The 14,991-nt window shown below is 37.5% G+C and overlaps 1 protein-coding gene across 5 annotated transcripts in view; it reads right to left on the bottom strand.

Annotated features, from left to right (window-relative positions):
- LOC115223113 (protein FAM193A) overlaps positions 1-14,991 on the bottom strand; it is a 78,882-nt gene that overhangs the window by 25,540 nt on the left and 38,351 nt on the right. For 4 of the 5 annotated variants that reach the window (XM_036500584.1, XM_036500583.1, XM_029793536.2 and 1 more), the window contains 2 exons: positions 4,207-4,256; positions 1,045-1,154 (listed from right to left, as the gene is read on the bottom strand). In XM_036500584.1, the coding sequence (XP_036356477.1) occupies positions 1,045-1,154; positions 4,207-4,256 (160 nt within the window). Of the gene's footprint in view, positions 1-1,044; positions 1,155-4,206; positions 4,257-14,991 lie in introns of those variants that run through there. The other variant, XM_036500585.1, reaches the window with a different exon arrangement.

Consider the following 14,991-nt stretch of genomic DNA (forward strand, 5'->3'; position numbering starts at 1 on the left):
AAATTCCCTACAAACCTCCTGCATATATCGAGTGAGTGAGTGAGTGAAAGTGTCTGTGTGTTGTGTGTGAATGCCTATATTCTGTGCTTGGTATGAAGGAGAGTAGAACCACAAAGCTCCAGATTAAGACATTTCCTTGTAGCTTTGTACTTCTGAAAATGAGGGGAATGAAAATTCTCTTGGAAAAATAGATGGTTAGTGACAGGAAGGGCATCCAGCAGAAAAAGGCCTCAATAATATGTATTCATATGTATTCTGTGAGCTGGCAGAATTGTTAGCACGCCAGGCGAAATGCTTAGCGGTATTTTGTCTGCTGCTATGCTCTGAGTTCAAATTCCGCCAAGGTCGACTTTGCCTTTCATCCTTTCGGGGTCGATTAAATAAGTACCAGTTAATCACTGGGGTCGATGTAATCGACTTAATCCCCTTGTCTGTCCTTGTTTGTCCCCTCTATGTTTAGCCCCTTGTGGGCAATAAAGAAATAAATATGCATTCATTGAACCCATGCTCACATGGAAAATTGGACATAAAATTAATAAACAAACTTACAGAATGCTCAACAAGATAAAGGTGAAGAGTATTAAATGTGCTAGATACTTGGGTTGTACTCTGCTCCCCTATGTGCTGAAGACAGCTTCAGTTGACCATCTATAATTTGATGTGATCTATACAACACTGATTATATCACTTAAAATGTTGAAGAAAAGAATAAAACTACTGAAACTGAACAGTATTTCTGAAAACCTAACAGATAAATGAAAACCATTCTCAAGTTGGTCCTCAGGTCATTTGTTTTATTTAAACTATGATAAAATCACATTGAACTTTCAGTCTCAAATTATTATATTTTGCACATCATTTCTAAGTCTTCACAATAACTACAAACTATTAGTATTAAGGGATGTAATTAAAAGTAAAATATCCATTCATAAGAAAATATGACCAGAAAAATCCTTTAGCTTTCCCTAGAGCTGGAAAAATAAAAATCAAAGATACACAAAAATTATATATGCAAATGTACAAATGGACAATGTATTTCCTTACCTTCTTTCCAGACATGTAACACAGGAACAAACCAACCCATTAGAATTTGAATCATTATTTGATGAAGAATTCATTTCTTTTAGAATTGGTAAAGATTTTGAATTTATATGCTAGAAAATGAAAAAAAAAATTTTTTTTTAATTCTTTCGCTTATGAAGCAAAATAAAACAAAGACATTTCTTTCAAAAAGTTCACAGGAAAATTTTTTAATTACTTTCAATTGATGCAACAAGAAGCTTAATGTTCATTTAAAATCATCTGCATCTCAGTTTTAAGAATAGCCAAAGGCTGCTGAAAAAGCTTGAAATATTGACAAGTCTTGTAAGCTTTAAAAGATCCCCATTATATCACAAACTAACTCAAACAGTTCCGTGAAATTAGTTCCTTTGTGGCTTTCAGCTTACATCTTTAGATTTGTGACTACTCATGGAGACAAGACATGCAATGTACAGTATCATATATTAAACATTTTGAAAGCTATTTTCGCTATTAAAATTCAAATGTCCTAACAATGTTTATAGACCCTAAAATTGTTGTTTTCTGGAACTTGGCTATCTCTGTCCTTATAAGTTATCAATGTTTGTACATATAAGAAATGAAGTGAATTCAACATTTCAGGCAGTAGTCTTTAGACTATTGTATGCATTACTAAATATCAACTAGTAAACAAGGCAATAAAAATAATGTCCCTTGCTTCTTCTTCTCACAGCATTCACCCGGGTTGGGTTGAGCTGGCTTCATTCATCCTCAATGCTGCATCTCTCACAAACGCCGACCAGGCCTGGCGATTTGAGGCTAACGACCGCGTGATCTCCAACCACTCCTTATTCCAGCGGCAAATGCCATAGATATGGGGGCCTAGATTGGATTCCAGATCAGCCTTGAATATCATCAGCCAGGTTTTTCGTTGTCCACCACATTGCTTTTGCCAACCCTGAAGGGGAGCTGGGGTAATTGCTTCGTAGATGAATTCTGCTGGTTGACAACAGAGGGCATGACCCAGCCAATGCAGACATCGTTGCTTAATAAACACAATGGCATAACTCATGTGGATCCTTAACATGAACCAATAAATTCTTACCCACTACATTTGAAAAGTGAGGATGAAATTGCTAACATACCAACTGGTAAAAGATCCAACACAAAAAGCAACGTGAGATAAAGGGATAGGCATCAACAAGTAGCCTTTTATGAAGACAAAAAAGAAAAAAAAATCATTTTGTGTGCTATTGAATAATCAAACTCATTCAAAACCAAACATAAAACAATTTTTTACCACCTAAACCCACATTTATTTTTTCTTTATCTTCATTTTTAACAAAGAGCTTCTTGTTGAAAACATTGATACCTTCCCCTCACAACATACACTAACTTTATTTAATCTGTTTTTAATCAACAACCAGTTAACTCTGACACTGCACTTCAGGAAGGGAAAAACTGCTACTGCAAATCTAGTGAATTGTTTGTCCTATTTTTAAGTTTACATACAATGCTAGTTTCAGAAGTAACATAACTTCCCTCAAGATGTTTTCGATCTAGTTTGAATTCTTTGCCATCAAATTTGAATTCTTTGCAATCAAATTTTTGAATTTTTTGTCCAGTGGAGCCCACTGTTGCTCGAACTTCAATCTAACCCCGAGCTTGGGACAACAAACTTGAGTTGGATAAACTCGAATAGTAAGCTTTTTGCTCTTTATAACATAGCAATTCACCATACATAGGCGTAAAGGAAAAAATGAGCTCATACTAATCCTGATATAACGACCTGCCTGAATGTGTCCACATGTCATCTAAGACACGTGCATGCCATGTACAATAGACAGTCTAGTTAAAAGACATACCACAGGGGGAGGGAGGATGTAGCTTAAACCCACAATTTTATGCAATTTTGGGGAGGGGTGAAATTACCCTTATGATTAAAAGTTATCATCAACAATTGTTGATTTAAATCAGACCAGGTATATTAGCTATCCTGAGATAAGGGTTTTTAAATTTTCCTAACTGATATTTCTCGCAAAAAAAAGTTGCAGTTTGTAAAAATGTACAAATTATCTTGAATGAACTGTTCAAACATACGCAAACAATAGAAAAAGAATCATTCATTTATGATCTCCCCTTGTACAGACCGGTTGACATAACGGAGCATCTTTTGGTAGAAGCTACTGCAGTGTTCATGAGTTATTTCATCGAACTTTACAGACATCAATTGGTAAAGCTCCGGCTCGTTCTTTGCCTCGCCTTGGATAACCGAGTGTGGAGCTTAGGTGCTCCGCTCATAAACATACACATCGCCCAGTCTGAGATTCGAACCTGCAATCCCTCTTAAAAGAATCAGTCCATTCACTTTGAGGAGCTGCAAATTGAACAATATTTTAACAAAAAAAGTGACTTCATAAAACAGTTATAAAGAGCAAAGAGCTTACTATTTGAGTTTATCCCACTCAAGTTTGTTGTCCCAAGCTTGGGGCTAGATCGAAATTCGAGCAACAGTGGGCTCCACTGGACGAGTTAGATAAGATAGACATGTATTCCCTTAAGGCTGATGTAGTTTAACTCTTTTTTTTGTTTCAAGGCTTGAGCACCAATTGAAAAATTCAAATTTGATTACAAAGAATTCAAATTTGATGGCAAAGAATTCAAATTTGATGGCAAAGAATTCAAATTTGATGGCAAAGAATCCAAACTAGATCGAAAACATCTATAAATATAACCATTTCTATCACCAGAAAAATGGTTGATCACATCAATTATCTTTTACATTTTTACATATTTGTAATGAAAGCAATTTCTAAAAAGCACAAAGTCAGAAACTTATTATAGGCGACTATTTTTATAATTTTAGTGAGAACATATTTACTAAATTTTTCCTAATATCAATGATAATTTAATTTACAATAAATTTCGTGATTGAAAGAGAAAGTGTGTGTGTGTGTGCGCACGTGTGCGTGCATGCATGTTACAAATTTTCAGCAAATATGAATAGTTGACTAAGTTGTTTTGACAGCTTTTATAATGCTATTTAACTATGAATTGAATATGTCACTTTTTCAGCATAAAGAATGCTATATATACCAAACACAAATGTCATTAGCAATAAATGAAAGAATGCAATCTATGGCTTAAAATTCAGCCTCATAAAATAAGAGATTTAAAAATAAATACCTTTGAAGAATGGTTAATAGCTTCCTGATGCTTTACAACTTTTTCACTATCTGCAAAACAATTAATTAATTAATAGCATTAGGTACTATGCATCATTAAACACAAAACCAAACCTATATAACAGGAATAATCTGGCAGATTAATTAATAGGAAAAATTTTAATGACATGGTGGATTGACTGAATATATGAAACAAAGTTATAGGAATAAAATGAAGGCAACTTACAAAATAAAACTAAACCATTTTGTAATTCTAGGCTTAAGGGTTTCAGTGGATTAAAAAAATAACTGCATGTAAAACTAAATGCCTAGGATACACATACTATGAAGCCAACAAAGGAGACCTTTATGTACTTCAGAGGACTGCTAGAAATAGTAATTATATCTCCTTCAAATTACACACTTCTGTCTTAAAAGAAATACTAGACAATGTAGTATAGGTATATTAAAAATGAGGTCATGGGATGGAGTACCTTTGAACATAGGCCAGCTCAATCAGAGTTGATCTGAGCTAAACACACAATATAATATAAAAACTAGGGAGGAAATTGTTATATAGTTTAGTTCCTATAATATACTTATTATTAATAAAATAATTACTAAACTGAATCTTTCTCTTTTTAATAAATGAAAAGATGGCCAGTATTTTACCAGTGTTTCAAAACTAATAATAAGTACAGGAAGGAAAGTGCCAATACTTATCATAAGCCTTTTCAGAATTGATGCAATAAATGCTCATCTTGAACTTCTGAAAGTCAACATCTGTAGATAATTGTCGGAGCACTGCATCCTTCAAAACTTCCATTGCTTCCTGAGATTCGCCAACACTACACCTGATTTTCCCCCCTCCATACACACGCAAGCATGTATCTGACTCATGCACTGTTCACTTTTCAGACATTTGTACATTACTGCATATGCTTTATATGCACTTTTGATAAGTTGTGGTGCACATGAGCACTGTATACAATAATTTCATTATTATTATTATTTTAAAATGCTAGCAAGGAAAGACTTCCAAACAGTTACAACAATGAGGAAAATCGTTGAATAAAGTTTTGTGGAAGGTGAGAAATGATGAAAGGAGAAACAAGTACATTGTCTCTCTTGAATAGACCAAGATAGAGATAATATGGAGTTAATTCAGAATAGACATCATTGTTATAGCAATACAGCAGTTAACAAGAAACCAAATAGGATTTTTTGGATACTGTCTAGAATACTTGTTCTTTAGTTGTCCCAAAATATGACATCAGGGTTGAAGTACTTGCTGGCCCTGAAGAGGAAGCCTAGTCATTATGACAGTATATATTTAGAGCCATTAGAGATTGCAAAGTGTAACACCTCTAGCAGTTTTCAGGGTCTAAGTTATATGTTGTTCATGTATAGAGAGCAAGTAGTGTTTGTGATTTTAAAGAAGATCTAGTTGCCATATCTTCTTGAAAAATACTTTTGAGGTCTTGAAAACAGTGCAAACTTGCTCTGTGTAGGTTACATTTGGATGATGTTTGTGTGTAAGATTAAAGAGGAGTGAAAGGTAGTATCATCTGCATAGGATTATGCATGATAGATGTAAAAGTAAGCAAGTTATCCATAATCAGATGGGAGATATAATCAAAACTTGAGGGTACACCAAAGATGACAGTACGTAAGTAAGGAAAAGTCTCTTATCATTTGGAACTGTCCTGTAAGACAGCTACATTGCAAGACAAGATCAGGGATGGGTGGGAGTATTTAAAAGTTACTCATGCTAGAAACTGTTTAGAAATGGTGTCAAGGAATAAATTATGTTTTGACCAAGTCAAAGACTTTATTCATGTTGAAGAAAGAATATTACTGTCACCAAAGTCTTCAAGAACAAGTTCTGCTAAACATAACTCCAAGGAAACTATACTGGTGGTCACTGAGATGAGACAGAAGTTGAAAGTAATGAAAGTAATGTGTACAAACAGCCATACTACATGGCAGTGAAACATTGGCCATGACTGCTGAGGACATGCGTAAGCTCGCAAGGAATGAAGCCAGTATGCTCCACTGGATGTGTAATGTCAGTGTGCAAACTCAACAAAGTACCTTGAGAGAAAAGTTGGACCTAAGAAGCATCAGATGTGGTGTGCAAGAGAGACGACTGCACTGGTATGGCCATGTGGCGAGAATGGATGTGGATAGCTGTGTGAAAAAATGCCACACCCTAGTGATTGAGAGAACCTGCGGAAAAGGTAGACCTAGGAAGACCTGGGATGAGGTAGTGAAGCATGACCTTCGAACATTGGGCCTCACTGAGGCAATGACTAGTGACCGGGACCTCTGGAAATAGGCTGTGCTTGAGAAGACTTGGCAAGCCCAAATGAGACCATAACTTTGTGGCCTATGTCAGGAGTGTAACTAGCCAAATTATGCATACCTGTCCTTCATTGGACACTAAACTCTGCTTGTGAAGACCTGTTGAGGCAAGTGATATCAAAATCAAATTCAATGACTGGCATCCGTGCTAGTGGAGTAGTAAGAGTACCATACGAGTGTGATCATTGCCAGAGCAACAAGCTGGCCTCCATGCCGGTGGCACATAAAAAGCACCATTCAAGCGTGATCGTTACCTGCATCGCCTTACTGACATTTGTGCTGGTGGCACGTGAAAAAAGGTGGCGAGTGAGGTCATTGCCAGTAGCGCTGGACTGGCTCCTGTGCAGGTGGCACATAAAAAGCACCAGTTGAGCGTGGCCATTGCCAGTACAGCCTGACTGGCCCCCGTGCCAGTGGCACGTAAAACGCACCCACCACACTCCCGGAGTGGTTGGTGTTAGGAAGGGTATCCAGCTGTAGAAAATCTGCCAGATCAGATTGGAGTCTAGTGCAGCCATCTGGTTCGCCAGACCTCAGTCAAATCATCCAACCCATGCTAGCATGGAAAGCAGACGTTAAACGATGATGATGATGTCTTATTGCTGGCATTAACAGCCATTAAGATTGTGTCAGGGCGGGACATGGGGCGAGGTTTGGGTCTTTAGTTTTTCTGTTTTGGTGTACTGGGGTTTGTGGGGTAGGACAGGGATTTTTCCTTTTTCTCGTTACAACAGTCCAATTAGTTGTTTCTTTATCCTCCACTGCCAAGGATGTCCTTGGTGCTGGTATTGTTGGTGATCTTGGTGATGTTGATGCCTTGGAGGAAAAAATTTGTTCTTATTCAACTGACGTTTTATTTTACTTCAATTTATGGAAGCTATAATAGAGCCTAGATTAAGCATTGCAGAGTAGGAGAACTTTATCAACGATATATTGCAAATTGAGTAATACTTGTGGTGCTTGTGAAAATTAGCCTTCAAGATCTTGAAAAACAACTTAAGCAAGTTCTTAACTGTAAGAGAAAGAGGTGGGGCAAACCAGATTATTTTGTGTTTTCTAGAATTGGATTATTTAGTCATGTTAGACTTTGCAGAATTAGGATGTTTATACTTATTATATTTACAACATTTATTACTAGGTTGTATTCCACTAGATATGATATGATTTGCCATGTGGCTTATCTATATCTATGTTTATCAATGCAGGATTTGCACTAATAGTTTTAGAGATAAAGTTAGGAAAATACAAGAACATGCTTCATAGGGAACAATGTAAAGGTGTCCCTATCCCCAAAACATATTAAAAGAAACTGAAAAAACTATTATATACTCGATCCAAGCAAGGAAAATAGAAGTTATGTTTACGGTGCAAATTGGAAAAGATTTGAAACCAATCTGGCAAGGGATTTCTTACCTGGCCAGAGGAAGAAAGTTTGGAACAGTGGAGGTGTGGCTCCAAGAGATGGCTACCACCAGGCTACAATCAGCAACACCCTTAAAGACTGATGAGGTGGTATTTCTGCCCATATATCTTGGAAGACATTCTTTCAGGGTTAAGGTAGAAGACATACCCTCAGAAACAGCTGTAGCCTGTCTAGTAGCAGCCTTACTACTGGGCTTTGATGAGAAGATAGTGCTTCTCCAGGCCACCAGAACAGCACATAAGAACTGGCAAGGGCAGAGCCTAGATATAATCCAGGCGGCCCCAAAGGACCTCAAAAACAGAGTAGAGACCATAACGATTGAAGAGCCGATCCCATAATGCTACAAATGTGGCTGAAAGGTCACATTAGAGCAGATTGTCCTCTGCCACCTGTGAAGCCTCAAGAGAAACCTGAAAGCAGAAAGGAAACTGCACCTCCACCGCCAGCAAAAACCAATACAAGCATTGAGGAAGAAGAGGAAATAGCAGGGAAAAAAAGGAAAAAGAAAGCTCATTCTGTAAATGTTGACACCACGCCCATCCTACACCCACCTGACTCCCACTCAAACCCATTCTGCCCCACCCTTCTCCTGCAGACACCAACCCTCTCCATACCCCACCTGAGACTAAAAAGATAAGCACAAGCATACAGGAGCCCCAAATTTCCATACCCCTGCCCTATGAGGAAAAAATGTCATCTTATACAATGGATCTAACAATAAAATGCAAAAAGAGATAGATTATAGGAATTAATAATACAGGTGAACATTATATGGTGTACTGGGATACCCTGGTGCTACCACTGTGTGGTGGCAGACCCAAAATATATTTCAAGAGTAAAGGATTATGAGGATGTTGAGTGCTGGGTCAAGAAAATTGACACCAACACGATACCAGAGTGGGTAAGCCATTATAAGCTTTTGAGTGACTTTAACAGACATTTTTCGATATGATGGAAATTAACTGTTTTTAAATATTTAAAAAGAAAAAAAAATTTAACTAATAGGTTAAATGAAGTCGCTTGGAGGTGGGGGTCAAGTGGCTTCATTTCATTTGTCATTTTTCCATCTATTTATTTTCATTTTCATCTAGTTTCAGCTCACGAGCTGCAGCCATGCTGGGGCACCGCCATTCAATTCATTTATTCGTCCTTTCCATCTGTTTTTTTTTTTCTCCCCACCTTATGTTGGCCCCTTGTGGATAATAAAGAAATAAATCAAAAATTGTCAAGAATGTGATTTTATGAGGATGCCTTTCCTGATGAAGAGGACATTGTCCACATGGTTTGTAAGATTTCTATTAATTTTTTCTACCAGGACATGAACTCTGGAAACAGCCATAGAAAGTGGACTTCCTTGAATTGTATTATATACTATTTATATATTTTTAAAAAAATACATTGAATTCTATGGATCTTTTAATCTTAACCGCTCTTAATTTTAGTATGAAAAAACTGTTTATCAGTTCTTTTTCTCACACTTCTTTCCATATATATATCCCACATGGGTTTTATTTACATGTATTTTATCTCCGTGCCGGTGGCACGTAAAAGCACCATCCGTTCGTGTCCGTTGCCAGCCTCGCCTGGCCCCTGTTTTGGTGGCACGTAGCACCATCTGTTCGTGGCCGTTGTCAGCCTCGCCTGGCCCCTGTGCCGGTGGCACATAAAAGCACCATCCGTTCGTGGTCGTTTGCCAGCTCCGTCTGGCACCTGTGCGGGTGGCACGTAAAAAGCACCCACTACACTCACGGAGTGGTTGACATTAGGAAGGGCATCCAGCCGTAGAAACACTGCCAGGTCAGACTGGGCCTGATGCAGCCTTCTGGCTTCACAGACCCCAGTTGAACCGTCCAACCCGTGCTAGCATGGAAAGCGGACGCTAAGTGATGATGATGATGATGATGATATATCTATGCATTTTAAGTTGAATTTATAACTGCATGATTATGTAAGGATAACATTATGATCCGTGTAACAGTCTTGGATAAATTTGTTGCCAAGGCTAATCTGCATACAACAGGTAAACTCCAACCCTACTTCTCAAGGAGTTGAAGTACCAGATGGTTTCTGAGTAACAGTTATAGTGGAATAGAAATGCACTGATTAAGAATGGTCAGATCTGTTATTAGAAATAGCAGTTATATTTCAAACCACCCAATTGTTTTTAAAAGGAAGACATAGGGAATGATACAGCCACTAATAAACAGAATATGGAATACTTTTGCTCAATCAGGACTGACCTGGGAGTAATGACAACAATTTCAAAGAGTGACAGAGAAAAGGTGAGGTGAGATAGATATCAGTAATGCAGGAAGAGGAATATTCAAATAAATGATGAAAACTGATGAAGTTTAGAAAACAAATAAGACAAAATTTAGAATGCAAAAGCTTGAAAGAAATGAAGCCAGCATGCTCTGCTCTATGTGCAATGTCAGCATGCATGTATGACATAGGGTAAAGGTTTTGAGGAAAAAATTGGATATAAGAAGCATCAGTTATAGCATGCAAGAGCAGAGACTGTGCTGATATGGTCATGACCTGTGAAAGAACACTAAGGACAAAGTGTATAAAGGACAAAGTATAAGAAGTGCAAAGTGTAAGAAGGGCAAAGTGTAAGAAGGGCAAAGTGTAAGAAAGGCAAAGTGTAAGAAGGGCAAAGTGTAAGAAAGGCAAAGTGTAAGGACAAAGTTGTAAGAAATGGTCTTCTAATACTGAGCCTCACAGAAGAGATGACAAAAAAACCAAGACAATTAGCAATTTGCTGTGCTTGAGAAGACCTGCCCAGTTAAGTAAAATCCATGACATAAAGACACATCACCACCGCCGCCACCATTTTCCCCACCTATACTCACCACTGCAGTATTTCTCAACCCCACCATTCTCCCACATGTACCAACATGCACGAGTATGCTCCTGTTGAATCCCCCTCAACATATCCTCCCAATAACCCCACCTCCTACCTGTGTCAATTCATTACATTCCCTCAGCCAGCTCTCTTTCACAATCTTGTGAACTCACCCACCCACTCACCCTCTCTAATTCCCAATCCACTTCACTATACATACCGTCTTGTAACTTGGGTGCATTGCCCCTGCCCCCTCCCTGTCACATCTTCACCATTATCTCTCTCCTGAGGTAACCATACAAATTTTGTTTTTCAATACTCCCACACACACACACATACACACACAGTTGAGGGGTCATGTCTTGCAAATTACTTAGTGACCTCACTGCTGCTGGTGCCATGTAAAAAGCACCCAGTACACACTGTAAAGTGGTTGATGTTAAGGACAGCCAGCTGTAAAAGCTATGCCAAAGCAGACAGCAGAGTTTGGTACAGTCTTCTGACATGCTAGTTCCTGTCAAACCCTCCAACTCATGCCAGCACAGAAAACATTAAATGATGATAATGACGATGATAATGAGTATCATCATGATCATCATCATCATTTAACGTCAGTTTTCCATGCTAGCATGGGTTGGACGGTTCGACCGAGGTCTGGTAAGACATGGAGGCTGCACCAGACTCTAGTCTGATTTGGCAATGTTTCTACAGCTGGATGCCCTTCCTAATGCCAACCACTCCGTGAGTGTAGTGGGTGTTTTTTATGTGCCACCAGCACAGGGGCCAGAGCAGGCTGACAAACGGCCACAATCGGTTGGTGCTTTTACGTGTCACCAACATGGACGCCAGTCAGGCGGCGCTGGCATCTGCCATGTTTGGACAGTGCTTTTTACGTGTCACCGACACAGGTGTCTTAACTACAATTTCCATTTGAATCTTGCAAGTATTTATTCAGTTGAGAAAGATGACTAGGATATGGATTTTACAAGTGAGATTGTAGTTGTGGGCACCTGTGCCAGTGACACATAAAAAGCATCGTTCAAGCGTTGGGTCTCATGGAGGCAGTGACTAGTGACTGATAACCCGCGCCTGTGAAGACCTGTCGAACCAAGTGAGATCATAGTCGGGGCTGATGCCAGTGCTGTGTTGGTGCCATGTAAAAACCACCCACTACACTCTTGGAATGGCAGCCAGCCAGCCATAGAAACCATGCCAAATCAGATTGGAACATGGAGCAACTCCCCAGCTTACCAGTTTTCAGTCAAATCATCTGACCCATGCCAAGCAGATGTTAAATGATGATGATGATGACAATAGACATCATATTCAGAAAAGAGTTGGAATACAGAGTTATGTGTCAATTATCTCTATTTAAGGATATTTATACAAAGGGTTCAAACAGAAATAAAGATGATGAAAAGAATGTGTGATATTAATGATAAAACAAAAGAACAATTATGAAGTCAAACTGCTGGACCAGGGACCACATGCTGAAATCTTATAACCGTCATTGTTTGTGACCCTCAACAGACACAATGTTGTTCATTTTAGTTTTTAAACTGATAATAATAAATAATATTATCCAGAATTGAAACAAATTGCTTCAACAATGTGTAATTGTTCAATTTTCTAAGACCACTTCATGTTATCCAACAGAGACAAATTGATATAAAATTAAACAAATAGATGATGTTTAAATATAAAATATCCTAATAATAAACTATTTGCAAGATGATTGTTTAACCAGAAAATAAACAGAATAGGGGGCAAATGAGGTAAGGTACAGTCTATTCATTTTGATGCAAAAATGGTAGAATTTAGATTCCCCATAGTTTCTCATTCAGAATAAGAGACATATTTAAAACCTTCAATTATTTGAAAATCTATCATTTAACAATTTTATTAATTCTTAAAACAATATGACTGAAATGCACAGACCTGTCTTACAATATGTACAAGCCTGTCTCACATCATTCAGTTGTATAATATAATAAAGGTATTCTGACAGTAAACAAGAGAGATGTTCTACTACATAAACATATGAAGCAACCTCAAAAATCCAATCATAAATATGGAATAGAATTAGTGTTAATATTGAGTAGCCACTGTCAACTTTGCTTCTGTGGAACTATAAACTGAAGTAGTTGACCAGATATTTCAAAGAAACCCACACATTATGTTTCCAGGATGTACCAAACCCCCATCTATTATGAGACCATGATTATACTATACTATACAGAGTGTAACCAGGTTGCTTACAAGAATGTATTTTTGACTGAAACCTCTTGTAAGTCAGAACAGAAATGAACAAGACGGACTGGTTGGAAGACAAATTTTGGTACCTTGTAATTGGCAGGAAGTGGTTTGTAACAAAGTACAGTTTCAAATACACAGCAATGAAAATATATTCAATTTTGATCAGAATCAACTATATATATATCTTAAAAACTGATACAAAACAAATGTAAATCTTAAAATGGCTTCTAATTTCATCAACGATAACTTCCTTAACTACTACTACTAGCATTCTTAAACAGGTGCTTAAATTTATACATATGGACAAACCTAACATACACAAATACCTTATTATTATGTGGTGTGCACAAGATCAAGAAGCAATATGTATATAATTTTATCTTTTAATCAGCAGAGAAAACAGTGCTCATGACCCTTTATAAGGTCTCCAAGATAATTGGAAGAGGGAGGAGGTACCCTCAAGCCAGAATCTTACTTCAAATGCTTCAACAAAGCGAACAATACTAAAAGAACATTCAGGGTGCCAGGTGATAATGTTAAGCTGGCCAATGGATTAAGTCTACTCCCCAAATAGGCTATAACAGGATTTGAACTCAGAATGCGAAGAACCAAACAAAAACCACAAGGCATCCAGTCCAATGTTCTTATAGTTCACCAATCCACCAGCTTGATTGGCATTTATTTTATCAACTTTAAAAGCATGAAAGATGAAGCTGACATCAGCAAGATTTGAACTCAGAGTAAATATAAAGAAGGATTGCAGTTATGACTGCATGTGCACACACACACACATGTGTGTGTGTACATGCATTGTTGAATGGCTAGAAAATTCCCTTTGTAACCATTAGGCCCCCAGGTTCAATCCCACTGGATAACATCTTGGAAAGGTGCATTTATCATAAACATGGGTCGACTCATGCCTAATGAACAAACTTGCGTACATGGAAGCAAAATAGAAGTTGGGTGGATAGCACCTGTCATTCAAATGTCCAGTCTTGTCGCACCTGTAACACACTAATACTACCTAAGAATTACAATAAGGGTGAATGTATATTTGGAATGCTCAGCCACTTAGAAAGCTAATTCAATGAGTAAGTAATTTTGTTGATCGAACAACTGGACACTCATGCATCAAAATCAATGAGATTCCATTTTGTGTGTGGATGTAATAAGTGTGTATTTTACAAGTACATAAGAGTCTGAAGGTAAAGCATTTAGAGTGGAACTGGTGTAGTGTTGTGCAATGGTTTCCAGCCTTTTCACTCAAAAGAGCTTATTTGAAGAAGCAAATTTAGATTTGAAGCATATGCATATGTCATAAGATGTAAAGCATGAAAATAGTGCATGTTGTTATCTACAAAAAAAAAAGAAAAGATTTAGATTTGAGGAGATATTTTAAAAAACTAAAAACTAAAAGTTCTATTTTGAAAAGAATGATGGCAATTTTCATGAGATACATGAGACTGAACTGTCACAACAAGCTTGATAATCTCCCCTTAGATTAGTTACAAAAAGATGCAGATGCAGGTCAGTAAAACTTGATCTAATCTTGGACTTCACTTATTTCATTTTCGAAAATGCTTGTGAACAAACATTTTCAAACATAGCAAGATGTAATATGCCTGGTCAGAAACAAACAAACTATGGAGTAATACAACTGACCAAAATACAAACTAAACATACCATAAAGCTTGACCAATGAGGAGTAACATGCCTCATCAGTGTAGTGTTGCATGCCTGATGAATGTCATGTAATATATATTAGAAGCATGGTACAACCTTTTTTTTTTTTTACACTTAAAACTATCACTGTAGATTTTCTATAGAAATTATAGCCAGCACTGATTTGTTGTTTCACATCCAAGTATGTCTTATGTAAGAAATCAGAGATGGCTATAATTTCTGTAGAAAATCTGTAC

Source organism: Octopus sinensis, linkage group LG2, assembly GCF_006345805.1.
Source record: "Octopus sinensis linkage group LG2, ASM634580v1, whole genome shotgun sequence".
Taxonomy (NCBI): domain Eukaryota; kingdom Metazoa; phylum Mollusca; class Cephalopoda; order Octopoda; family Octopodidae; genus Octopus; species Octopus sinensis.